Source organism: Gekko japonicus, unplaced genomic scaffold (genome assembly GCF_001447785.1).
Source record: "Gekko japonicus isolate JY-2015 unplaced genomic scaffold, Gekko_japonicus_V1.1 scaffold163, whole genome shotgun sequence".
Classification (NCBI taxonomy): domain Eukaryota; kingdom Metazoa; phylum Chordata; class Lepidosauria; order Squamata; family Gekkonidae; genus Gekko; species Gekko japonicus.
Window position 1 is genome coordinate 622,532 of NW_015161950.1, and position 25,541 is coordinate 648,072.

At 40.2% G+C, this 25,541-nt stretch overlaps 1 protein-coding gene across 5 annotated transcripts in view; it reads right to left on the bottom strand.

Moving 5' to 3' along the window:
- Window positions 1-25,541, bottom strand: part of PHF14 (PHD finger protein 14) — a 177,269-nt gene that overhangs the window by 102,949 nt on the left and 48,779 nt on the right. For all 5 annotated transcript variants that reach the window (XM_015429428.1, XM_015429429.1, XM_015429426.1 and 2 more), the window contains 3 exons: window positions 25,287-25,455; window positions 9,542-9,592; window positions 9,316-9,437 (listed from right to left, as the gene is read on the bottom strand). In XM_015429428.1, the coding sequence (XP_015284914.1) occupies window positions 9,316-9,437; window positions 9,542-9,592; window positions 25,287-25,455 (342 nt within the window). The remainder of the gene's footprint in view (window positions 1-9,315; window positions 9,438-9,541; window positions 9,593-25,286; window positions 25,456-25,541) is intronic.

Genomic DNA, 25,541 nt, shown 5'->3' on the forward strand with positions numbered 1-25,541 from the left:
GGGCCTACTTGAGTCATGCAAATCAGGTGGTATCAAGTCACCCAGAGGGTGCTGCCTAGGGATGCCAGCCTCCAGGTGGGACCTGGGGATCCCCTGTAATTCCTGCTCATCTCCAGGCTACAGAGATAACTTCCCATGGAGAAAATGGATGCTTTGGAGGGTGGACTCTGTGACATTGTACCCCACTGAGGTCCCTGTCCTCCCCAGGCTCCACCTGCAAATCTCCCGGAGTTTCCCAGCCTGGACCTGGCAACCTTATCCAGAATCCCCTGTCGGTGGCCAGGGGGGGACATGGCGACCCTAAACTGCTGCCAGGCCTTGGGTTGCCAACCTCTAAGTGGGGCCTGGAGGACCACCACCCCCAGAATTACAACTGAACTCAAGACAGCAGAGATCTGTCTCCCTGGAGAAAATGGCTGCTTTGGAGGGTGGACTCTGTGGCATTATACCCAGCTGAGGCTTCTCCCTTCCCCAAACCCAGCCCTCCTTAGAGTCCACCTCAAAACCTCTAGGGACTCCCCAGACTGGCCCTGGCAGCCCTTGTCAGGCCCTCCCTCCAAGGCCAAAAGAAGCCAGGAAAGTGCCCTTCCCCCATCCTTTGACTGACAGAGCCAGTTAGAAGCCTCTCCCCCCGCCCTGAACGTTCTAATCTCTCTCTCACCATTGATGCCTGGAGTTAGATCCCTGCAAAGGCCATTTCAAAAGGTATTGGGGGGAATTCAACCCTCCCTGAAGGGATTTTTTTACTTCTTGGATTTTTGTGCAGACACAGGAAGTATACTGACTATGTGGGAAAGACTGTTGGGGCAGAGTGAGCTTCCTGTTAGTGGAAATAAGTATCCACACAACATGCCCTCTGTTGGAATTAGATATATAGATGAATCTGAATTGGTGGTAACTGACCAGGAGAGGGATCTTAGAGTCGTGGTAGATAACTCACTGAAGATGTCAATTCAGTGTGTGATTGCGATGAAAAAGGCAAATGCTATGCTGGGGATTATTAGGAAGGGGATTGAAAACAAATCAGCCAGTATCATAATGCCCCTGTATAAATATATGGTGCAGGCTCATTTGGAATACTGTGTAAAGTTTTGGTATTGCACCTAAAAAAAATTATAGCCGTGAAAAAAGGTGCATAAAAAGGCAACTAAAATGATTAAGGGGATGGAAAACTTTCCCTGTGAAGACAGGATAAAGAGGCTAAGGCTCTGTAGCTTGGAGAAACGACAACTGAGGGGTGACATGATAAGAGGTTTACAAAATTATGCATGGGATAGAGAAGGTAGAGAAAGAAGTACTTTTCTCCCTTTCTCACAATACAAGAACTCAAGGACACTTGATGAAATTAATTAGTAGGTGTACAACAGATAAAAGGAAATACTTCTTCACGCAAAGAGTAATTAACATGTGGAATTCACTGCTGCAGGAAGCGGTGGTGGCTACAAGCATAAACAGCTTCAACTGGGGATTAGATAAACATACGGAACAGAGGTCCATGAGTGGCTATTAGCCACCCTATGTCTGGGGCAGTATATTCTTGGTACTTGGGGGGGGGGGGTAATAGTGGGAGTGCTTCTGGAGTTCTGGCCCTGTTGCTGGACCTCCTGATGGCACCTGGGTTTTAGCCACTGTGTGACACAGAATGTTGGACTAGATGTGCCATTGGCCCATGTTCTTAAGGCTGTTTGCCCAAAAACCCTGTGGCACCACCCACCTGGATTTGGATGATGCCTATACTGTTCCTAGAAAGGCAGGTAGAAACCACATAGGGCCTGAGACACAAAGAAGTATAATACCAGCAGAGATGGACCAGAATCTCCTTCTCCACTTGTTGGGATTCTCCATTTTGAATTGAAAGCTGCATCTAAAGCTGGCCTAGGTACATATGGAAGCATGTCTGTGTATGAATGTAATACAACGGGCTGCTTTTTAAAAATGTCCTTGATATTGAGAATATTAATAAATACTACTTCTGTATTCAAGAACTTACTGCCTGGCGTTCTCTCTGTCTCTCTCCCTCACCTATGGGGAAAAGTCATGCTGGGTCAGAGTGGATTTGAGAGGAGGTCTAATCACCCTTTCAGGTCATTTGGCCTGGGCTCAGTGTGCCCTTGCCACAGCTACTTTCTACAATAGTTCCTAATAGTACACATTAGAAAAGCAGAGATGAGGCTCAATATCATAGATCTGACGCAGAGGACTATGCACCTGATAACTGGAAAGAATTAGAAAGAACATGATCCTAGTTTATCAACATGCTTTGTGATTTCTGCACAAACAATATAAATTATCCTTAAAGAACTAAGGAGATAGTACATATTTACAAATACAGTTAAAAGAATCAAAACTTTCTACAGGAAAACCTTAAATTCAGTAAGGGCTAAAGGAAAACCTTACATTCAGTAATTTTACAACTTAGGCTTCCTGCAGCAGAATTCAAAATGCCTGGCTACTCATTCCTTTCCTGAGCCAACTTTTGTTTCTTTTTAAATGAGAAAAAAAAGAGAAGTCAGCAAAACAAAATGTCACCATTAAATCATTCGGCAGCATTTTGTGTCAAAAATGTAATGGAAAAGGCACACATCATAGGAAAGGTTACTGTGCTTTCAGAACATCTTTTCACTTGGTTCAGGGCTCATCCCTCTGCACAACAGTGGAGGCACTACTGCTGCCTTCTCTCCCTGGGCTTAATGTGGCAGATGAAGGATGATGGCATTTTCAGCAGACCACAGTGCAGTGATTTTAGTGGTTATCTGACTGAAACTGATACTATGATTTAGAATAAGTGTTCTGTTTATGTGCAGTGGTAAAAGTCACTTACTATACAATCTTGCAATGTCAACTCATTGCTTCCATTAAACATTTCCTTAGCATAGCTTCATTGCAGATATCATAGTTGGCTGGAATTAGAGAAAAAGATTGCTGCTCTTGCAGCTCCAGGGAAAAAGTATGGCATTTCCATAAGTTCTGAAAGGATACCAAGCTTAAATATCTCATGAAAATGTCAAGTATGATAATGTTAGTTCCAGAAGTATTATAAATATTTGTTACATCAAATTTTAAAGCCTATGAGTGGTATTTGATGTCTTCTATATATCCTGCACAAGCATTCCTTCATCTGTTTTGGGATTTTTATAAACTGGGTTGTTTTACTGCTGAAGAATACTTTAATTACAGTGTGGTTCAAATCCCCACTTTGCCATGGAAGCTCACTGGGTGACCTTGGGCCAGTCACATTCCCTGAGCCCAAGACTCTCTCGAGGCTTTTGTGAGGACAACATGTACTACCCCGAATGGCAGGATTAAAGTCTACTAAAAATAACTTTAAAGAACACTTTATCTGCACATGCTTAGGATAGGATTAAGAATACAGGGTAGTGGATAAGAAAAGTTAATTCATTTACCAAGTGATATTCAATCCACTGCTTGTAAAGACCCTCTTCAGCAAAAGTCCCCTTCCTTTACTTATTCTTCAGTGAGCGTCAATGTGACGTTAGAATACAATGAGGGATACCTGGGTTCGTTTCTACACAGCCATAAAAGCTCACTGGGTGACCTTGGGCCAGCCACTGAAAGACTTACTTCACAGGGTTGATATGAGAATAACATGGAGAAGGGAAGTGCTGTGTAAGCACAGAAATGATGGGATAAAAATGTGATAGAAAATAACTTTTTATCCCTAAGAACAAGAGAAACCTAGATCATCTAATTGCCTGATGTGCTGAGTTATCCTTAAGTGCTTATTTAAGTTATTACCTTTACAAACCAAATTTCTAATGTAAATATAATATATAACACAAAACAGAGAAGGAGACAAGAAGCATAAAGGAAAATAAATACCAACTCTTAAAATAACCTATGTAATTGTTATATAATGACCAGACAGGATAGTCTCTACAGAAAATAACTCTGGGAGAAGAAGAGCCAAATGACAAGGGTCAATGCAAAGCTGTTCGATATACATCATATCTTTTAAGTTAAGTTTTCCTTCTACATATGAAAGCTATTTCTGTTATTTCATAAGATTTGTTCACAAGCTGATACACAGCAGCATGTTAAAATAAATCAGCCAAAGCAGCAACAAGGGAGATGTTGTATCAAAAAGGAGTATAATACAAGCAGTAGGACACAGCTTCTCAATGATAACAGAATGTGCCACAAAAATATCCAACTATAAAATATGACAGCAACAATATACAAGGCCTTGGAGTGCTTTTATCTTATGCACATATTCTTGACTTTGCTCACAAGCCTATTAAAATGGCTGTCCTGCTTATCAAAAACATTATTTTAAGCAAAGCTATTCATTTAAAATAACTCTGTGGTGTATTGAGACATTGCTCCATATGCGTAGATATTCCAGAGGTGTTCTAACACAGCGGTCTGTAACTTTTCTACATCCAGGACTGACTGAGGTGGAAGCACATGGCAAGAAGTAACAAAGCCAGATAACCGTGCTAGTGTCAAGCCCAGGATCAGGGCAACAGACAAAGAGAGCTAAGACAAGTTAAACATCAGGTAGTGTACCACAGTGAGAGACAAGTCATGGGTCAGAGCCATGAATCTTCTCCACAGATGAGGAACCTTGCCTCAGTATTCTGCCACTGCTCTCAGCATATGCACAAACAGCGGAAAGAGGTGGCACCCTTGCTCTCTTTCCATACACACTAGCAGCAGGTCCTTCCAAAGAACAGACAAAAACAGTAAGTATCTCTAGGAGCTCATCAGAAAGTCCCAACCAATGGGAGGAGACCATTGAACTAAAGCCATGTTGTCAGACAGCTGCAAAGTACCAGTTTTCACCAGGGTGATACAAATGGCTACATAATATTTTCTATAAAACATTGTTTTTTAAAATTACTGTGAAAAATTAAAGATGAGAATTGTGGCCTGGTAATAAAAATGCTGGTACATAATTCTATGTACCTAAAGGACCTTTGGGCTAGGTTTCAAAAGTGATTTGCCACATGGCAAACCACTCCATTAAAGAAACATGAGGGGGGTTTCAAAAGCAGCTTGACAAAACAATGGCTGCTGTTTACCGGAGAAAAATTCAAATTCCACTCAGAACACGCAAGCTCTTGGATGAGCTAAACTAGCCTATAAATGTCAATGACCTTTGGTAAAGAAACAGAAGACTGTGTGGCTTACTATAATCAGTAATGGTCAGAACACTGGGCCCTCTACAGCTTTTTCAAATGCTAACGCTTCAGGTATTGTCTGAATAGCCAGTATTGAATTGCTATTTATTTATTTATTTATTATTACATGCCTACTTATCAGATGTCTCCTCTAAAGAAAGGGGGAAAGGGTACAAAAAAAGGGCATAAAACAGTCCCTAAAATGGCCACATAAAAAAATAGTGGACTGTAATCTATCAGTCCACTCAGCTAAGCATGGAGTCTTCCTCCAGTGCAACAAGCCTCTTCTATTAAAGAAGGGTTCCATAGGGCAGAGGAAGTCTCAACTTTTAGCTGGTTACAGTAGATGTAAGAATATATATATGTTAACCAACAACAAGTAAATCTACTGGACTGAGATCAAGCGCACAACAAAGCAACCAAGTAGCTAACCTAATGAAATAAAAAGATCTTCTTGTGGTGCCTGGAAGATCTCAGGGAATGGTATTCCAGAGATATGTTATCACAACAAAGGAGACAGTATGCCCACCTTATTTCAAGGGGACCCTCAGAAGGTGGCCCAACACCAACAGAAGGGCCTCCAAACCAGATCTCAGTCAACAGATAGGTTCATACGGCAGCAGGTAGTCCTACAGATATATTGAACCAAATGGTTTATGATTCTATAGGTAAGAAGTAGAACTGTGACTTGTGTCTGAAAGCTGAAAGTCAGTGTAGTTCTTGCACAAGAGTAATATGAAAGACTCCACAGTACACATAAATGTTATTGTTTGAAAGTATGTTTGGATTATTATACAGACTACACTCCACAGAAGATGAGGCTGATCTCCTCTATATTAAGGGCCAAATGTCCTCACTGTACCAAGCACTTTACAGCAGTATAGGTTGTGCGAATCTGAGATAAGGTCTTGTAGCCACCTTTCCAGATAGAGCTATCTGCTCTAGGAAACATAAATTAAAGAGTCTGAAGTGATGAGTCTAGAAGCATGGCAAAACTCTGCATCTGAATGACTAGGAAGGCTGAATCCCAGGGAGGTGCAGTGAGGCAAGATGAAATTGTTGCTTTGGGTGGCAGATTTTGGAGGGTGGCAACCTGCCATCCTACCCACTCAACTACTGCCCCAACCGAGGAGCCCCCTCCCACCCTTTACATCTTTGCTTCTCCAGATCTCTGGAACCATACATTTCAACTCCAAAGCTTTTACAAGATTCTTTCATCCCATGTCCTGTTCTCAAGAAAATGAAAATGGTGACCAAACTCTTGTGAGGGAAAATTAGAGTTAAGGAAACCGTACAGTTTACGCTTGGCTTGCCATGCTGTTTTTAAAAGAGAGCTAGGGCAATGAGGTTATCTCTTCTGGTTCTTGGGCAGGGATGACAGCAGTAAGACAGGGGGAGGGCTGTGTGGGGGAAAACCCCTTGAACTGCCATGGCTGAAACCATAATTAGTGGGGAGACACATACTTGTTTTGTAGCTGCCCCTGAAGAAGACACTTATGTTAGACTTTGGCAATAAACCAATTCCTGTGCACATTGGACGTCTCCATTTTCGAGACTAGTACTTTTCCTCATTTCCTTCTTTTGGCCTAAGACCTGATCGACACAATTATGTCAAGACTTGCTTTGATCTAGTTTCAGTCCTCTCATCAGTATTTACTCCCCAGCTAAAGTTTAACACATAGCATACACCATTATATTGTTTGCTGTATAGCCAACAACATTTCAAATATCAGCATGAAAAAAACCAGCAGAGGGAAATACCACAGTACACACATTTGGCCTAACACTTTACATGAATATGCAGTTACCATCTCACTAGGGGCACATACTGCTCAACTTCAAAAAGCAATAACGGTATTTAGGTTTCTGCAAGTCATATTCTTGAGAAGAAAAAATAGGAAGCAAGCTTCAAATAATGTTGTAAAGTTTTCACATAACCAGGGATGTCTCTTAGAGCAAAGGACTTCAATTGATCATATACATCCTCTTAAACACAGTCTTTGTCTGAGAAGAAAGATCAATTCAATCAATAATGCTTCTAGCCACTGTTGAAAGGCAGAACAGAAGCTGTTCTTGTGACCTGTTTTTAAAAAAACAGTGCATTCTTAAAACAAAGGCACACTGCTGACAGATGGTGGAACTGGGAACAATTTTAGCCTTGGCTGCTGGACAAAGAGATGCATTTAATAATAGACGTTATTGGAATGATGGGGCTCCTCAGACTTAACAGCCATTCTCAACAGGTATTCCTCAAACACCAAACCCTATCCCTTAAATGACATTGCTGATGAAAGCTACAAAGTAAAAGGTATAAAAGAAGTGGATTCAAAGATCTCCAGTAAAGAATTTTGACAAAAGAAGATATAGTATGTTTAAAAAGTTGTATGAATCCATTTTAAAATAAACTATGTTGAAAGACTGCCTGAACTGCTGTATTAGTTAATCCATGCTCATGTTTATACATTACTATTTTATTTAAATACAGGCATACCACCTTTCACCACACAGTTGGCCCCATTATGTCACACTGGTGTACCACCACAGATCAAGGTGCTTTACCGAAATCACACTGACACAATATCACTGCTGCAGACTTGTAGAGTCCAACAAACATATTGTTAAATGTGCATAAAGCAATGCATTTTAAGTGTGAAAGCTGATAAACATCTCAAAATAAATCCTCAGAGTAAACTTTAGCCATTTATATAAACCATTAATTTCTAACACTGTGTTTAGGAATTTCTTCAATACAGTCCTAAGTACACACATAGAAAGACTGCTGCTTTCACACTTGTAAAAACAATTCTCCTTTTTAAAAGAAAACCATACAGTCATGCTGAGACACTGAAAGGCAACAAAAGGACCATAACACTGACTTTCAGAACCATAGCATCGCTGTCAAGGTACCTGCTGTAAACTTCCTTACAAGTCTGTAGCTGACACAGGTGGCCATAGGAAGAGCACAGTTCAGAAGGGCAGTTCTCACTACAAACTTGTTAGCATTTTACAAAGAAACACAAAGCATGTAGCTTGGCCTTATTTGTAGTACATAGGATTTCTGGAGAAGCAAACTATAGTGGGATTTAGAATACTGTAGTTTTCTTTTCATAATTAATAAGTACCTGCACATCTTTCTAGGAGAAATTCTCTACATCTAAAAAATTCCTTCCCCCAAATGCAGTTCACTATTCATTCACAAAATAACAAAATATACAATACTTTAGTGTGATTTCGTCAAACATTAAATATAGCTTTACTAACTCACACTTAAAATATTGTCAAGCATTGCAGAAGTTTTCCTTCTAGAACAACAGCACATACTACAATTGTCATAACCTACTTCTCAGCCATGCCTACTGAACTCACTTCAGACTATTCTTCCTGTTCCCTAACTGACTTGCCAAACTTATCTCCTAGTACAATCCTTCCACTTTATGACCTGACAGGTTTTTAGTTTGCATTTTTCTGAATTCTTGTTTCCTAAAAACAAAGGGATCTTTGTACATTTCCTTACAGAGGAGGCTTATACTTTATCATAAGATAAATTAAATTCTTAATTATCTTAATTTTGTTTCACAGCAGGTCAAGCTCTTTATGAAATCATTCCATTTTTGCAAGGCAAACAAAGGGTCAGTTATAAAGCCACAAACCACTTTGCTTTGCTTAAGCAGTTAATGGATATAAGTCTATCATCTTACCACAACACCTTCTGGGCTTGAATCACAAAAGAATCTTAAACAGATCAGATTATTACTGTTACTCAATAGAGGAAAACACGTCATTATGAGGCATTTTTTTAGGTTGCACTGCACTAAAACAACCAGATACTTTAAAGCAGTCAACTAAGAGTTAAAACTAACTAACCTCACATGGCTTTCTCATGTGTAAGATCAGTAGTAGAAACTGTAGTATGTTGTCAAAATACCTGGCCTGTATATCTTTGCTATTAACACCAGCCATTCAGTCTGACAAAATTCTCTCTGTCACAAAAACAGTAGGATAAACATATGTGGCAAGTCAATATGTGGGTCAGATCAATGTTTCTGAAGCAACATTTTCCCCATAACAGATTTTTTAAAAGCCTTCTGTATTAAGAGGTGTTCATTATAGTCATGATGAGAAAGTGAAGACAACAGAACTATAACCCCACTAGAAAAGGTCACAGCAAACATACCTGACTAGATTTTCATTGTCTCCAGTCCCTTTGCATGTGGCACATTCAGTTCTTAGATCCTCAGACTTTGGCTTCTTTTGTACTACAGACTGCCTTTGTCTTCTTTCTCTAGGAATGCGTTCCTGTTATTAAAAAAACAGGAAAAGCAGAAGCATTTTAAGATTAACACAGTATTCAGACATTAATATGATCATCGACTCAATTTAATAAATTACAATATTCCAACCTCAATTTTTTCTTCTTCAGGAAGGAAGCTTCGTTTTCGTCCTCTAGTTCTCTAAAAACAAATACATTTTCAAATTAACACCAATCAACTTGAACAGAACAGTCCAAAGATCAGAGGCTGCTCATTCTTCTCTAGAAAAGATACTCTCCACAAACAAGTGGAGATTCCACATTCTGTCTCCATGTGTGTGTCAGTTATGTAGGTTCACAGGGAGGAAAATTTTGGGAAATCAAACCTTTTATCTACAAAACTCTCTATAGAAAATGATTAAGAAATTTTACTTCTTTCTTTCAGAGAGGTAAGGAAGAAAATTTTCCATAAAGTTTTCTAGTACTTTATTTTTCTACAGAAAAATTTCCATTTCTAAAGTTAATAAAAATGAATGGATACCACTAGTAATGCAATATTAAGCAAGATTGGCAGTTTCAAAACTGTAATTAATATTTTTCAGAATATTATCCTTAGCCATTGTGTGAGATAGTACATGTATCTTTTATTGATTTATAAATATGGAGGAGAAACTACAAATACATGTAATAATCCAAAAATACAGATATGAATTCACCTGATTGGTTATGATTTGACCTGCACAGCCAAAGTTAATATTCTTATTAATATGTATCCTCTCACATGGCCAAGATGATAATGTAATAACCAATCTGATATGAAAATAACAAATAATGCAAGTGATGTAATGTACAATGAAACTGAGATGCCCCAGTGACTAACATGGAATAAATACATTTGTTGAAATAGTTATGTACACATCGTATCATGCACGGTTCTTAGGATGTGCTAAAATTGATTTCAGTGGGCTTAGACTGGAGAAGGTGTGCTTTTGTCCAAACACCCCCCCATTTAAACAATGTTGAGAAGGTACATGCAATATTGTTTTTAAATATACAAGTATTATTTCAACAAAAACAATTTCCATGTAAATCTCTGAATTCATCTGAACATAATATTTAAATCACACAATCCCCTCCCCCCCAAATCAAACATTTTAGGGAATGCTTTCAGCATCTGAGAACATCATTTCATCAAGAAAGGATCACAGAAACTTATGAAATTCAGTGAAAGGCTGAAAACATTATAAGAAATGTGTGGCCTATATATTCATGATTAATTACAGCCACAATCCAAAGTAGTATAACCATTCAAGGACTTGAACACATGGTTTCCAACTTAACTGGAACCCACCCTTAGAAAAGAAAGAATAAAACCAAGTATTTTAAATGTCTAAAGCATTTCAAAAAGTTATTACACCTCATTCCTAAGCTAATTTTGATTTCTATGGCCAAAATCCAGAGAATGAGGCAAGTAGTTTGCCATGACAAAGGTGGTGTGGTATTGGTATTTCTCAGATATATTGAGTCCCCCAAAATATATATGGGATTTTTCAGAATACCGAAAAAGGATCCCAAAAAATCCTGGAAGTATTCAAGATTAACAAGAAATTAACCAGAATTTCAGGAGCAGGCATTTGCAGGTGGTCGTGACCCCCCTGCCCCATGTTTCTGTGTCCCCTGGGGCTTGGTGTTGCCTTGCCAGGCTGCTTTAAGTGGGATTCTGTCACTTTCAAGTGTTTTTGTTGTTTTTTAAAAGTTTGTTCTTTGTTTGTGTTGAGTTCATGGGTTTTAGTGCAGGGTGCTTTTTTTGGTAGATTCTCATGTTTTATATAATTTCAGATTCTCAGATCTTGCATTGGTTGGACGTAGCAATCGCTTTAATAGCTTTCCTATGGCTGGAGATTCTTGAGTTTGACATTACAGGTCCCCTGAAATTTTGGTGCAAGCACCTTTAAAAACATCCCCAAGGACCCCTTCCCCATAAGATTCCCCATTGTGAATAATGGAGCTGAAAAATACTGGAAACCTGGTGGGAAAAACCAGATCCAAATACCATACCAGTATTTGGAACCCAGGAAACCAAAACTACCAATTTTCTTTGGCTCCAATAAACCCGGGTCCAGCCAAAAAACCCTTTTTTTTTGCTGCACACCTCTGTTCTAGTCCTTTATGGCAGAACTCTTTAAACTGGGAAAACTTTAAAGGGAAGCTTATGATATAGCAAGGGGATTCTTGTTGAAAATTAAAAAGTTTTAAATTCCCAGTGGCCATGCCAAAGCCCCTTGGTATGCTTAAAAGTAGTTCCTTAGACAGCAGTCATTATCGTTTAGATCACATGGACTGCTGAAAACAAAGATGTACTATAACTGTAACCTAAAACACATTTTTAGAGAAAGTTCTATAGAAATTGTACTGAAATCAAGATCACTTCATTTTCAATAAACAGGTTTCAATTTGCAACAAAAGTCTGCCATTACTTGGATAATAAAACAGTATTATCTAGGGATTTGTTTTTTAAGTCATTAAGGCTTCAGAAACCCTAGGTTCATACAAGGCATGGAACTGATCAGAATATAATCAGTTCTTCGTAACTTTAACAGCCTAATAAAATTCTGAAAATGAGTATCTTGTTCCTAAAGATACAAGCAAAAACCATTTCAGGTACATGCACAGAGAAGCTGCATGCATTATGGCACAAAGCCAACTAATGGTAATGTATGTACACTAACTCCAGTTGAGAAATCCAAGTTGAAACAAACAATATCTCATTTTGTTTGACTGCCTTTCTATAACCAGTGTAAGAAAAGAAACATGCAATTGAACTGCCCTTGAGTCACAAAGGCTTAAGACATTATTTCAGAAATAATAAGCTTAGCTTTCTAGATAAATATTTAAGACCTGCTCACCTCAGGGAGCTTATGATACGATGGTATGATACCATATGAAAATGGTATCATATCATCATGAATGTCTGCCCTATTCTGGATAGCCCAGGCTAGCCTGAACTTGTCAGATTTCGGAAGCTAAGCAGGGTCAGCCCTGAAAAGCATTTGGATGGGAGACCACCAAAGAATACCAGGGTCATGACACAGAGCCAGGCAACAGCAAACCACCTCTGAATGTCTCTTGCTTTGAAAACCCTACAGGGTGACCATAAATCAGCTTTCACTTGATGGCAAAAAAAAGGAAAGTTGATAGCTATCTTCCCTACAGAAATGGGGGAGGGTACATTTCCTAAATGTTTACATATGCATAACATACACATTATATAAATGCCTTATAGAGTGCAATTGGTACCAGTACCAAATGGCACAGAAGGGTCCTAATCCCACACATAACAATTTATTTATTTAGGATATTTCTATGCCACCTTTTCAGAGTTTGGCACAGAGTCCAGATTTATTACTATGAAGTTGCATTATTACCATAAATTGGTTAAACATCTTTCTTATAAACAGTGGAACACATTGGTGTCACACTTACATTCTTGATTAAATCTCTCCAAATTTTAATCCTATGCAAGTGAAAGAAATGCTTCCCAGCTTGAGAAATGCCAATTGTTTAATGTTAACTAGGGCAATTAAACCAATTCTATTTGTCAAACTATAGAGTTCTGGATTAATGTAGACTGAAATGCATGAAAGAAATGATACTAACAGCTATTGGCATGCACTTATGAAGCTACAGCACTAATGATACACCACAGACATATGGAAATATCCAAACTCCTTTTCAACTATGAAAACAAGCAAGCATGGAAAACAAATTGTAAATCCAAGCTCTCCCATTTATTAAAAAAGGAAATCTACAACATATTTCAACATAGTGCAACACCATCTGCTTTTATTGGCTACTAGCACAAAGCAGATGGAATGGTTATCATACCAAAAGTGGCAACCATTCCAGCACTGCCAATTGGTGGTGCAACATAATTTAATTTACACTAACAATGTGAAGGATAGGAAACCAACTTAAAAGAACCAGGCACAGTGAACCACAATACCACCCTTTAAGTTTTGAGAAAAAACAAGCCATATACAGACATCCAGACTGAGATAAATAAACATTTTAGATGACAATATTACTTACATTATTTAACTAACCATAAAGCCATCTCAAGAACACAGTAAAAGCCTGATTAAATCTGGACAGAATTCTATCTATTCCAGTAGCATGCCTGACAGTGACCATTTTTAGATACTAAAGAAAACATAAGAACCCGTTTGGTGTAGTGGTTAAGTGCGCGGAGTCTAATCTGGGAGAACTGGGTTTGATTCCCCACTCCTCCACTTGCACCTGGCTGGATGACCTGGGGCAAGCCATAGTTCTGGCACAGCTGTTCTTGAAAAAGAACAGTTTCTGTCAGAGCTCTCTCAGCCCCACCTACCTCACAGGGTGTCTGTTGTGGGGAGGGGAAGGGACAGGAGTTTGTAAGCCGCTCTGAGACTCCTTTGGGTAGTGAAGGGCGGGGTATAAATCCAATCTCTTCTTCTTCTATTCCAGTAGCATGCCTGACAGTGACCATTTTTAGATACTAAAGAAAACATAAGACCACCACAGGAGAACTATTAGGATGCTCCAATTCTTGTCATTTTTTAAAAAAATCCATCAGTTAATTGATGCCCCTCCACTGCAAATTGGATGTTTTGATCATTTCCTGTTGCTATTCACTCCTATTGTGGTAGCTGGCTCTTTCCTGAACCTATTTGTTGGTCATTATCACAATCTGTATCAGCATTTCAAAGCTTGAGTGCTGTAAAAATAAGTTGTTTGGTTTAAAACTCTTGACATTTGGAGCTACTGTGATTTATAACATCCAAGAGCTGTTTATTTATGTAAATAATTTATATATTGCTTATTTCCTAGGACTAGAGGCAGTTAACAATCACAACAATTTACAAGGACAACACATTTTAAGACTATTAATAAAGTAAAAACATACAGATCTGTGACCCAGTGACAGCAAAGCCCTGCCCCTCATACCTATCTTCTGCTGCCAGATTTTTGCTAGTTAATCAGACTGCTGTAAAAACAAGCAATTGTAACACCGGGGTGTGTGTGGGGGGTGGAGACTGCTGCCAATTCACCCCCCTCAAACTTTCTGATTTAAGGAGCCACTACAGAAGAGGACAGAGAATTAGACAGCAGCAGGGGTCATGCTGCCCAGGGGCAGCAAAATCCTGTCCTATAAAATGGACAACCGCTACCAGGGCTTCCTGATGGCTGTTTCCAGGGAACTTTTGGAGGATACTAAATGAGACTTTCAGTGAAATAGGGGGTCAGTTCATGTATTCGTTACTCATAACCTGCCTTGGAGACCAATATAGGTGGGAACATTAAAAACATACGAACATTAAAAACCACCACCACAATCAGTGGCCAATTAATTGGATAGCTTCTATTGTTACAATATGCAAAATAGTTTGCACTGTCTGTCATTTACTTCTACATACTATGATTCCCCTATTTATAATGGTTTATACATCAGGACATGCATGTGCAGGGACAGTTGCTTATCTTGAGAGAATGATCATATAAGTATTGTCTTACATGTGTATTCAAGAGGAAACAATCCCCATGAAGGCAGTTAAATGTACTTTAAGTTTGGGTCCTCAGAGGAGCAACCTTTTTAAAGGAGAGGAGGGAGGAAGTGCAATACTGGCCAGTCAGTAGGCAGTGGAGTGCAGACTTCCCTCTATTGCTTCAGATTGGAGCCTGATCTTCAAGAGTGGTCACCACTTGTTTTGACTCCACTGGTCTGACAGAAGAGTCAGGATGGCTGAAGCTGCCTCTCAGTGGTGCTCATGTAGAAGTCAGGAACCATAATTAGAAGCAAGTGGACATTGATTGCCTTGGTGACCGGTTACATGGGCTACATGGCCAGCCTACTGGTGGGGGAAGAATGCAAAAGGCAAATGCCAGCTTCAGACTGAACCCAGTCTTCCTCTTAGTCAGGGATGGGAAGGGGGAATTTTCCCTGTTAACAAGTAGAGGCTTACAGCAATATTACAGGCTCCCTGTCCTGCAGTGTCCAAATATCTGGGAGCTGTAAACAATATAGTTTTGGCTTATTTTGTACCAGTCTATGAGTCATTCTCAGGCTTCAATCCTAAGAATATTTTCCTGGGAATAAGCTCTGTTCAATAAACTACTTCAGAGTAGACCTGCTAAGGATTGCTCTCAGTCACCTACTCCTAACTTGCTCCCCACTGCAGGCACAAACAGGATACAGAACTTGCCCAGATAACAGTGCAGAAAAAAATGGGATTTTATTTCCTTCCTTAGGTCCACTGCAAGATATACTTTGTATCTGGCCACTCTCCCATTCTTCAGGTATCTTGCAATTCAATGAAATACAACTGCCCTAAACCAACATGTAAAATTTGTTCAAACCTGTGTGTTCCAAGCATGTTGCTTTAGTTATCTATAATAAGAGGACTGATTGAGAAAATAGAATCTTTCAAAAATAATTTGCCAGGTTCAGAACTGTCCATGTTCATGAAAACTTTAGCTCAATACATCAAGAAGCAGCCTCTTAGGAGGACAGACTGCAGAATGCAAGTGCACAAGAACCGATGGCAACTTAATGGTATTAATACACATGCATGCACATATGCATCCCCCCAATTGACTATCAAGTAGTCAACGTTTCGGTCAATTAAATATTTTTGCCACTTTTGAAAGTGATTAACATATAAAATTTACTTGATGCCAATCCCAACATAGCTAAGCTCCAACATTTTATTTTATTTATTCTGAATATTTTTATCCTACGCTTCCTTCAAGTAGTACAGGGTGGTTTACATTGTTCTTCCTCGCTCTGTTTTATTCTAACAAGCCTGAGAAGCAGGTTAGGCTGAGAGAGAGTGACTGGCCCAAGGTCATCCAGTGAACTTTATGGCAGAGTAGGGATCTGACCTTAGCTCACCCAGATCCTAGTTTGATACTCTGCCATTATACTAGATCTCCAAAATGAGGGCATAATGGTAACACGGCATGAAAAAAAAAATGTAATGACTGATTAAGCCCAAAATTAGTCAAAGACCAACTGTTAATCTGAACACATGTGACACCAGATGGAACACTAGGCTATCATGGGGCAGTTCCAATGTCTATCTACTGCCGAGAGATACAGTCCTTCTGAGAAAAGCAGGGCTTCTTCCTACCAGCTAAGGAAGTTATGAGGCCTGTGATAGGTAGAACTGGAGAGCACCAAGAAAAGCTGTTACTTTTCAGGGCTGCAGGTGTTTAGAATTGGGCAAGTTCCTTGTAGAAGTAGTGCAGAAATTTTCCAAATAAGTAGAATTTAAAACAGAGCAAATCAGGTGTTTTTTTAATAGAAAAAACATACGTTGAGGGAATGACAGCTAAGCTAAACTCTGCTCTTAATGATACTGGCTTTTTAAAAAGCATTGTACATTACAGGTGATACCTGAGCACCATAAGGTGAGGCTGGAATTTAATAAATAATTTAAGTAGTTGCTTTCAGAGCTGTTGCATGTCACATTTTTAAAATGCTCAGACATATTATATGAAATAATACAAAAAATTGAAACTTCGCCTTCCCCCAAGGCTTTAAGCCATGCCCATTTTCTTCCTTTCTCCACCACTAACCTGTCCTTCACCTCCCCCAAATCTTGGCAACTTCTCATCTCTCAGCTTCCCTGCTATACAATTCCTCCTGACCAAGCTTAGTACACTGTTCTTAGCGAAGCTGACCTTTTACTTCCCTCGCAAAATCTGCACCATCAGTGCTGTTGCTGATACCTTCCTCCATGCACATTTGTAAACAAACCTGTCAGACACCATCTCCACCATTGGGTGGGAAGCTCACAAATGAAGGAAAGGAGGAGCTTTCTGTGTTAAAGAAGTTGGGACATTTCAGATATACCCGTAGGCAAATTTTGAACTCTTGCAGACTATGTCTATATCTGTATCTACATTACTTTCAGTTTGCATTCCCTTTGTCTGTAGTAAGAGTCATATAAGATGTTATTTAGAGACTATCTTTTGGATGTCATCCCAAGGACAATGGGAAACCAGAGGGGGGGGGGGGGGGGGGGGGGGGGGAGGGGGGGGAGAGAGAGAGAGAGAGAGAGAGAGAGACTTTTCATGATACAAATTTTAATTAACTACATCTGGGTTTAATTAAAAAGAAATATAAAAGTACCAGGTGCTGAAACTATGGCCCTAGAGCTAATATCTAAATAGCAGCAGAAATCAGGCTGATGAGCTTTAGTAGGAAAGTTGATTTTCAGTTTCAATTGGACAAGTAATATAAATTAGCAGAAAATAGCTGCAACCAGTATATAAAAGTGCTACAAAGAAAATGCAATGTTACTTGACAAGTAATACATGGAAATATAAATAATATATATGGGAAGGTTCTTCAGGCAGCTGCCCTCTCAAACCATAGCTGATTCCTGGAACAAGAAGTGATCTTGGTCACTCACCATGATACATCCTGGGCATCTTACCCCAACTTCCACAATTAAATTCCAGGCACGCCTGTTGGTTCAATTATTAAGGTCAAGAAGGCAGCAGGGAAACATCAATGGCAGGGAAGGAAAAATCATAGTGACTTATTTGAAGGTCTAGCAGTGGAAGCTGACTGTGTGATTTTGGACCAGTCACATATTTCAGCCTAACCAACCTCACAGGGTTGTTGTGCAGATAAAAAGGGGGAGGGAATAATGAAAGCTGCTTTGGTCCCCACTGTGGAGAAAGACTGTAAGTTTCCTAGGTAGAGGTGGCGATGGTGGTTCTTGTGGAGGAAATAGCTGGAGGATGGAGTCTATGACATTACACCAGTCCAAAGTTCCTCCCCTCCTCAAATCCCACCCTCTCCAGGCTCCACCCCTCAAATGTCCAGGAATTTCCCAACCTGGCGTTGGCAACACTATTTCCTTCCCACCCAACAGCCAACCTACCTATAACTGCCTCTCTGTCTTCTGCTTTCCATCTCTACCCCCCAGCCTCTACCTAGGAAACTTACAGTCTTTCTCCATAGTGGGGACCAAAGCAGCTTTCATTATTCCCTCCCCCTTTTTATCTGCACAACAACCCTGTGAGGTTGGTTAGGCTGAAATATGTGACTGGTCCAAAATCACACAGTCAGCTTCCACTGCTAGATGGGGATCTGAACCTGGGTCTTGCAGACCCTACTTTGAAGCTCTAACTGCTGCACCTCACTGGCTTTCATAGGGTGGCTGCTGATGAACGGTAGCAAGCAGCTGAGGCTAGGTGAGTCATGCAAATCAGGGGGGACCTGGCAACCCTAGACTACTGCCAGGCCTAGAGTTGCCAACCTCCAAATGGGACCTGGAGACCCCCAGAATTACAACTGGACTCTAGACAGCAGAGGTCTGTCTCCCTGCAGAAAATGGCTGCTTTGAATGGTGGACTCTGTGGCATTATACCCAGCTGAGACCTCTCACTTCCCAAATCCAGCCCTCCTTAGAGTCCACCACAAAATCTCTAGAAATCCCCCAGCCTGGTACTGGCAACTCTTGTGAGGCCTGGCCCCAAGGCTCCCTTCCTCCCTCCCTGAAAGGCCAAAAGAGGCCTGGAAAGGGCAATTCCCCTACCCTTTTACTGACAGAGCCAGTTAGAAGCCCCTCCCCCCCAACATGCTAATCTCTCACAGTTGATGCCTGAAGCAGATCCCTGCAGAGGCCATTTCAAAAGGTTTTTGGGGGAATTCAGCTGTCCCTGAAGAGATTTTTTTAGTTTTTGGATTTTTCTACAAACCCAGGAAGTCTACTGACTATGTAGGAAAAGCTGTTGGGGGAGAGTGAGCCCCCTGTTGGTGGAAATAAGTATCCGCACAGAAAAAAACTCTTGAAAATAGAATAAGGATATGATGTGTATCCTTGAGTCAATGTACTCAAATGGAGCCTCACTGGTTTCCACTGCTTCTCTAAACTAGTTCCACAGCACTCTATAGTTATACATCATTTGAGCCCAGGATACACAAAGATATTCCCACTCTCATATGTGCTTGCCTGAACACTAAGGTTCAATATTGAAACTCTATACTGCGATCTATAGCCACAATGCCAGACATCAACTGTTACACTCTTTATTCTGAATCTCAGCCACTGTAGCTTCTTAAATTAGAAGTCAACATGCAATCAGAAACAGCTATAGGAAGTTGGCCACCACAGCACATTCTCTCCAATGTCATACCAAACAATATGAATGGCCTCCAGATCATATAATGGGAGATGCTGACCTAATGAGGAATTACAGCACAGGATTAGTGGGCTCTGTCACAGTTCTCTCCAACCTTAAAAAAAGGCCTTGTAAAGAAAAGCTTGCACAGTCTCAACAACTAGCCCAATAACTAGTAGGGGAGGGGCTTTGGCCCAGTGGTAGAGTATCTGTCTGGCATGCAGAAGGTCCCATGTCCAATCCCTAGCATCTTTGGTTTAAAGGGTCAGGTAGGAAGTGATGTGAAAAACTTCTACCAGAGACTCTGGAAAGCTACTGCCAGTCTGAGTAGATATGACCTTGACAGACCGATGGTCTGATTCTGTATAAGGCAGCTTCATGTGTTCATGTATCCTGCATATTTAAGAAATAATAAGCCCTTCACAAGATGTTACTACATAAGTGGGCATATGAATCCATAATGAAACATATCAATCATCTTAAGGAATGTGTTTGCAAATAGGAAATACAAGCTGGGAACCCACAAGGATGTACAGGGGGCATCTCATTTCCCCTTCCCTGGCAGCCCTTATAGCCTCTCCCCATTTCCTGTTTCATTCTTCCCAACCATCAGCCAGCCTATTTTATCTGTTCCCATGTTTTCAGCTTTCTCACCTTCTTGCTCCCTAGTAGCTTCTACCCTGGAAAACTATGGTCCAGGTACACAGTGTCAGCTAACAGGTGAGGCCCAGTTTTCTGTGAAGAACCCACAAGCACTTGTGTGTGTGGGGGAACACCTCACTTTCTATATTATTGCCCTTCCCAGACTTTCCTCTTTACCTCCTCATGGAAACCTTTATAGCCTCACCTTTCCCCACTTCCTTTTCTCCTTTTTAGCCACCAACCAACCCACCCTTTATTTGTCCCATCAAAAAGGGGACCCAAAGCGCTTACAACATTTTCCCCTCCTCCATTTTATCTTCAAAATAACCCTGCAAGTTGGGTTCAGCTGAGAGTATATAACTGGCTCAAGGTTGCCCAGGTAGCAGAGTGGGGATATGAACCTGGGAATCTTAGACCCTAGTTCTAAAACTTGAATCACAACCCCATGCTGGCTTTTGTTGGGTGGCTGCTGATGAACAGTATCAAGCAGCCATGTCTGGGTAAGTCATGCAAGTCAAGTGATAGCAAGTTGCCCAGCCCAGTGGCTATTGCTCGAATGCCAAAATGATCCTGGAAAGTACCCTGCCCCCTCACCCTGCTCATTACTGACAGAAACCAAGGCTTGAAGACTGGCAGTACTGCTAACCATACTAACACTACCCCCCCCCAATGACCACTAAGACCTCTTAAAGCTACAGGTCCCACTTCTATTATTTTGGATTGGGGGGGGGGGTCATTTCAGATTTTCTGCAAATCTGGGGCTGCTTTCAGATTCATAGAAAGATCTGTCTTGTCTGTTCATGCCTCCAGTCTCTGTATTCACAGATTTGGCCATACTTAGAATAGATATATTGTTTGGCCATGTTGAGAACAGATATATTCCCTTCCTCGAATGCAATGACCTGACAACAGTGATCCACGCAATGGTCACCTCGAGATTAGACTACTGCAATGCTCTCTACAAGGGGCTGCCCATGTCGCAACTGCAGAAGCTGCAGCTGGTGCAAAATGCGGCAGCCAGGCTGTTGATGGACATCCCTATGCGGGAACACATCCAGCCTGTGCTAAAGGCATTGCACTGGCTGCCTATAGCATACCGGATTTGCTTCAAGATGCTGGTTTTGACCTTTAAAGCCCTATATGACCGGGGGCTTGCCTACCTGAAGGACTGCCTCTCCCCGCATGTCCCCCAGAGAGCACTGAGGTCAGGGTCGCAAAACCTTTTGGCCCTCCCTGGACCGAACGATGCCAGACTGGCCTCTACCAGGACGAGGGCCTTCTCAGTGGCATCTCCACACTGGTGGAATGAGCTCCCGGAAGACATCAGGGCCCTGTGGGAACTTTTACAGTTCCACAGGGCCTGTAAAATGGAGCTCTTCCATCAGGTCTTCAACTAAGAGCCACCACTAATAACACCAATAACATCAACAATACTAACTGAACTGAATAATACTAACTAATTAGGCCGGATGCCGATGGGGGCCATTTTTGGGAAACATCCTATCATGGCCACTGGGTTGTTATTGCCACCAGCACTTTATTTTTATTTTATTTTATTTTGAGCTATGTTTGTCAGTTATGACAATGTACTGTATAAGTACTTGTGTTTTAATATTTTTTATCCTTAATGTAAGCCGCCTTGAGCCTGCCTGCGGCGGGGAGGGTGGCATAAAAATTGAATAAATAAATATTATAGTCAACGATCCCCTCCTAAGCATGTATATGTTCTTCATATAATACTACTCTAGAGCCTTTACATAATCAAGTGCAACAGAGACATGTGAATTCTCCTAATACTTCTTAATCATTATCTTTTGAATTCACAATTTCTTTAAATCGATCTAGCGTTTGTCTTTGGGAACAGGGCTGTCTTAAAGCCAAACTAAATAAAATCTAACCTTAAAAGTGTTTCATTGAAAATGTGCATTATTAATAAAAACAGGGCTTTTACCAATGACATCACTAAAGAGGAAAAATACACTGCAGAAACAGGTTGGGAAAAGAGACAGTAGGTGGCAGACTAGATCAAAACACAATAGCTCCTTTCTTGATCAACTTTCTTCGTACTGGGACCAATACAAAATTTGAGAATTTTATTTCTGTTTTGGAGGAAAATGACCAGAACAAAAGCAGTCTTGTTCCCATTATCATGCCCTAAGTAACCTGAAATATCACCGTTTACTAGATTTTAATGATTTGTATGTCAAGGTTGAAATAACGCTGTACGAGAGAACTGATAATATATCGGAGAGAATAGAAAAATTGGTACAAAAGAATTCAAGAAAATTGTAGGAAATAGTAGACTGCAATGCAATCTGAGTAACAGTGTAACTGAGTGAACAAACCAGGGATGCAAAATATAAGCAACAACATAACATTGCCAAGCCCTAAACAGTAACTCAGGAGCTGCGGTGGCTCAAGTGGTTAAGACGCTGAACTGCAGGCTGTGGAAGGTCAGTAGTTCAGCAGTTCAAGACCCGGGTGCCGCAAGACAGGGTGAGCTCCTGTCTCTAGTTCCAGCTCCTGCCAAACTAGCAGTTCGAAAGCAAGAAATTGCAAGTAGATAAATAGGTACCACTTCGGTGGGAAGGTAACAGCGTTCCGTGCACCTTGGTGTTTAGTCATGCCGGCCACATGACCACGGAAACGTCTTCGGACAGCGCTGGCTCTTCGGCTTTGAAACGGAGATGAGCACCGCAACCCTAGAGTCGGATTCGACTGGCTTTCGAGCAAGGGAACCTTTACCTTTACCTTAAACAGTAACTCAGTCATGTAATTTCCTTAATGCCCTGGAGCATACTGCAGTTGCCACAGGTGAACAATGAATAGTAAAATACACTTGTCCATATTTTCATGCAGCCACAGGGCTGGACGCGATATGCACTGGGAACCTTTAGTAATTGGAAAGACAATGCCACGAGATCATCTGAGGGACCATCTCTTTCCATATAAGCCTATGCACCCATAGTGCTCCTCTAAGCTGCTTCCATCCTCTAGGCGTATGACATCCTCCTCATGGGCTTTTTAGATGCTGCCCTTATTTTATGAAACAAGTGTGCCCAAGGAGCTGAAGCGGGCCACTTCCTTTTATTTTAAATAAAGATATAAGCCAATTTTGTCTTAGAAGGCATTTTGTTGATGTTTTACATGCTGATGTTTTTGTTTCTCTTGGGCTGTTGTGGAGGACTGTTTAATGATGTATTCGTTTGACTGAATTGATGCCTAGTAGGCATATGTTGTTGTTTTTTTAATTTATTATTTCAATTTATATCCCACCCTTTTCGTAAATGGGCTCAGGGCAGCTCTCAACAATAAATACAACAATCTAGATTAATACAATAAATACAATAAAACCAGTTTAAAACTTAAAGCATTTAAAATATTCAAAGTGGGCAGTGCAATGCAATTAATTTAGTTTCTACAGCTGGGGGAAAATAAATAAATGAATACATATGTTTACAAGTTGCCTTGGCACCTTTGGGGGGAAAGGTGAAATAGAAATATGCTAAATACACAAAATAAATGAATTTTTAAAAGAGAAGGAGTAGTTGCCATACACTATTTTGTCTCCTCACCTTGAGAAACCCAGGAACACTATGGTGTTTACCTGTATACACACACCCTTTATGGCATCAGAAGCAGGAGAAAAAGGCTGGCAGTGGCCATGTCATGTGAGATGGGATCCAAAGGATTTCTGTGATCATTTCTATGACATTTTACCAGACATGCTTTCAAATGAAGTGAAAAACATGTCTGTATTCAAATATGTATGCTCTATATGGGGGTTCATCCTTGCAACAAAAATTCATCTAAATCCTTATCTCACGAGGATCAGTACAAAGTATAACTGAACTGTATCATGACATGTTTATTGGTAGAAATAAATATATATGTTATAATACCATGACAAATAATTATACTAATTCATAGGGTTTTTTAAAAGCAGAGAGAATAAAATTCAAGCTGCTTTTACCAGCATATTATTCCCTCTTACTTCTTGGAATTGTAATACAGAATACTGTCAAGCACTAATACAGGCAATAGAAGGCAGTGCTACACAGAGAACTTAATCACCCACAGCAGGCCACAGTCTACACAGAGAAGGTTAATCTTGTCAAGGCAACAAACCACACATACATCCCAGAATGAGGGATTTAAGTGACTTAAGTTTATTGTCTAGCTTTGACAAGTGACTGCAGCAAGACCTCATTAAAAATAGATTAGTTACAGCATACAGAACATATTGCCACAAGACAAAATTGCTAAATAAATAAAAACACTCTCACACCTTGCCTCTGAGAATTAAAACTAAGTCTAGAAGTGTCAAATAATTTAGCATCACACAATGAGGTACGCAAATATTTCCCTAAAACTAAATGGTTTCAGTCAGATATGCCAGTTATTTGTGTGTGGGGGAGCCTCCTAAGCCCATTTCAATTAATATATTTCCACTATATGGAAATAATCTGTTTCTTCAGAGAGAGAAAACCATGAAGCTATGAAATACTTGCCCATGAAAAGGGAAACAAAAACAATCTAGCTAATAAACAAGATTACTGAAAGTCTTCTGCATTCACAACAGAAATGATTTTTAATGCATATATATTCATATGTGCAGATGTTTACCTAACATTACTCTCATATGTGACCCCTCAGAATCAAAACTTTTTACACACAGGATGTTTATATGACCTGGACATACAACATGATAAATGTTTCTTAAGGAATAGCTGTTTTGAATGTCAATACTTAAAATTCTGATATTGCTACCCCAGTGTAAAGTTTGTACTTCTTAAAGTAAAACTTTAAAAAGCCATACTATGAAATAATCCCGCCCAAACTAAAGGGAATTATGGGGGGAATGTAGTTAAAGCAAATGCATCCTTTTATATCCAAAACATTTGACTCTCCAGAAAAATTAAAACATATTAAACTTAAGTACATTGGAAATGGCACGATACAAACTTTTAAATAAACATATTCATTTTTGACATAATAGACTTTCACACTGAAGTTCATGATGCTTTTAGAATTTTGAGTTTAAACCAGAAGAGCGTATTTCTAGCTCAGCTGTCATTTACCGTGTTTCTGAGAGGAATCTTCTTCGGTTCTGGTGGCACATCCTGTGGAACAAATTTCACCGGCTCCTTGATCTGTCTCCTTGATCGCTTAGTACCATCTGGCAAAGTTTCCATGGCAATGTCTGTTTCCATGTCACTGCTACCTGCTTGGTCACACTCTGAACACTGCCTGGAAGCACAGAAAAATTCAAAATGAAGACAGCAGATACCACAGCAAAAGAATTACATGCAGGCTTTAAAAAACAAAACCCAAAG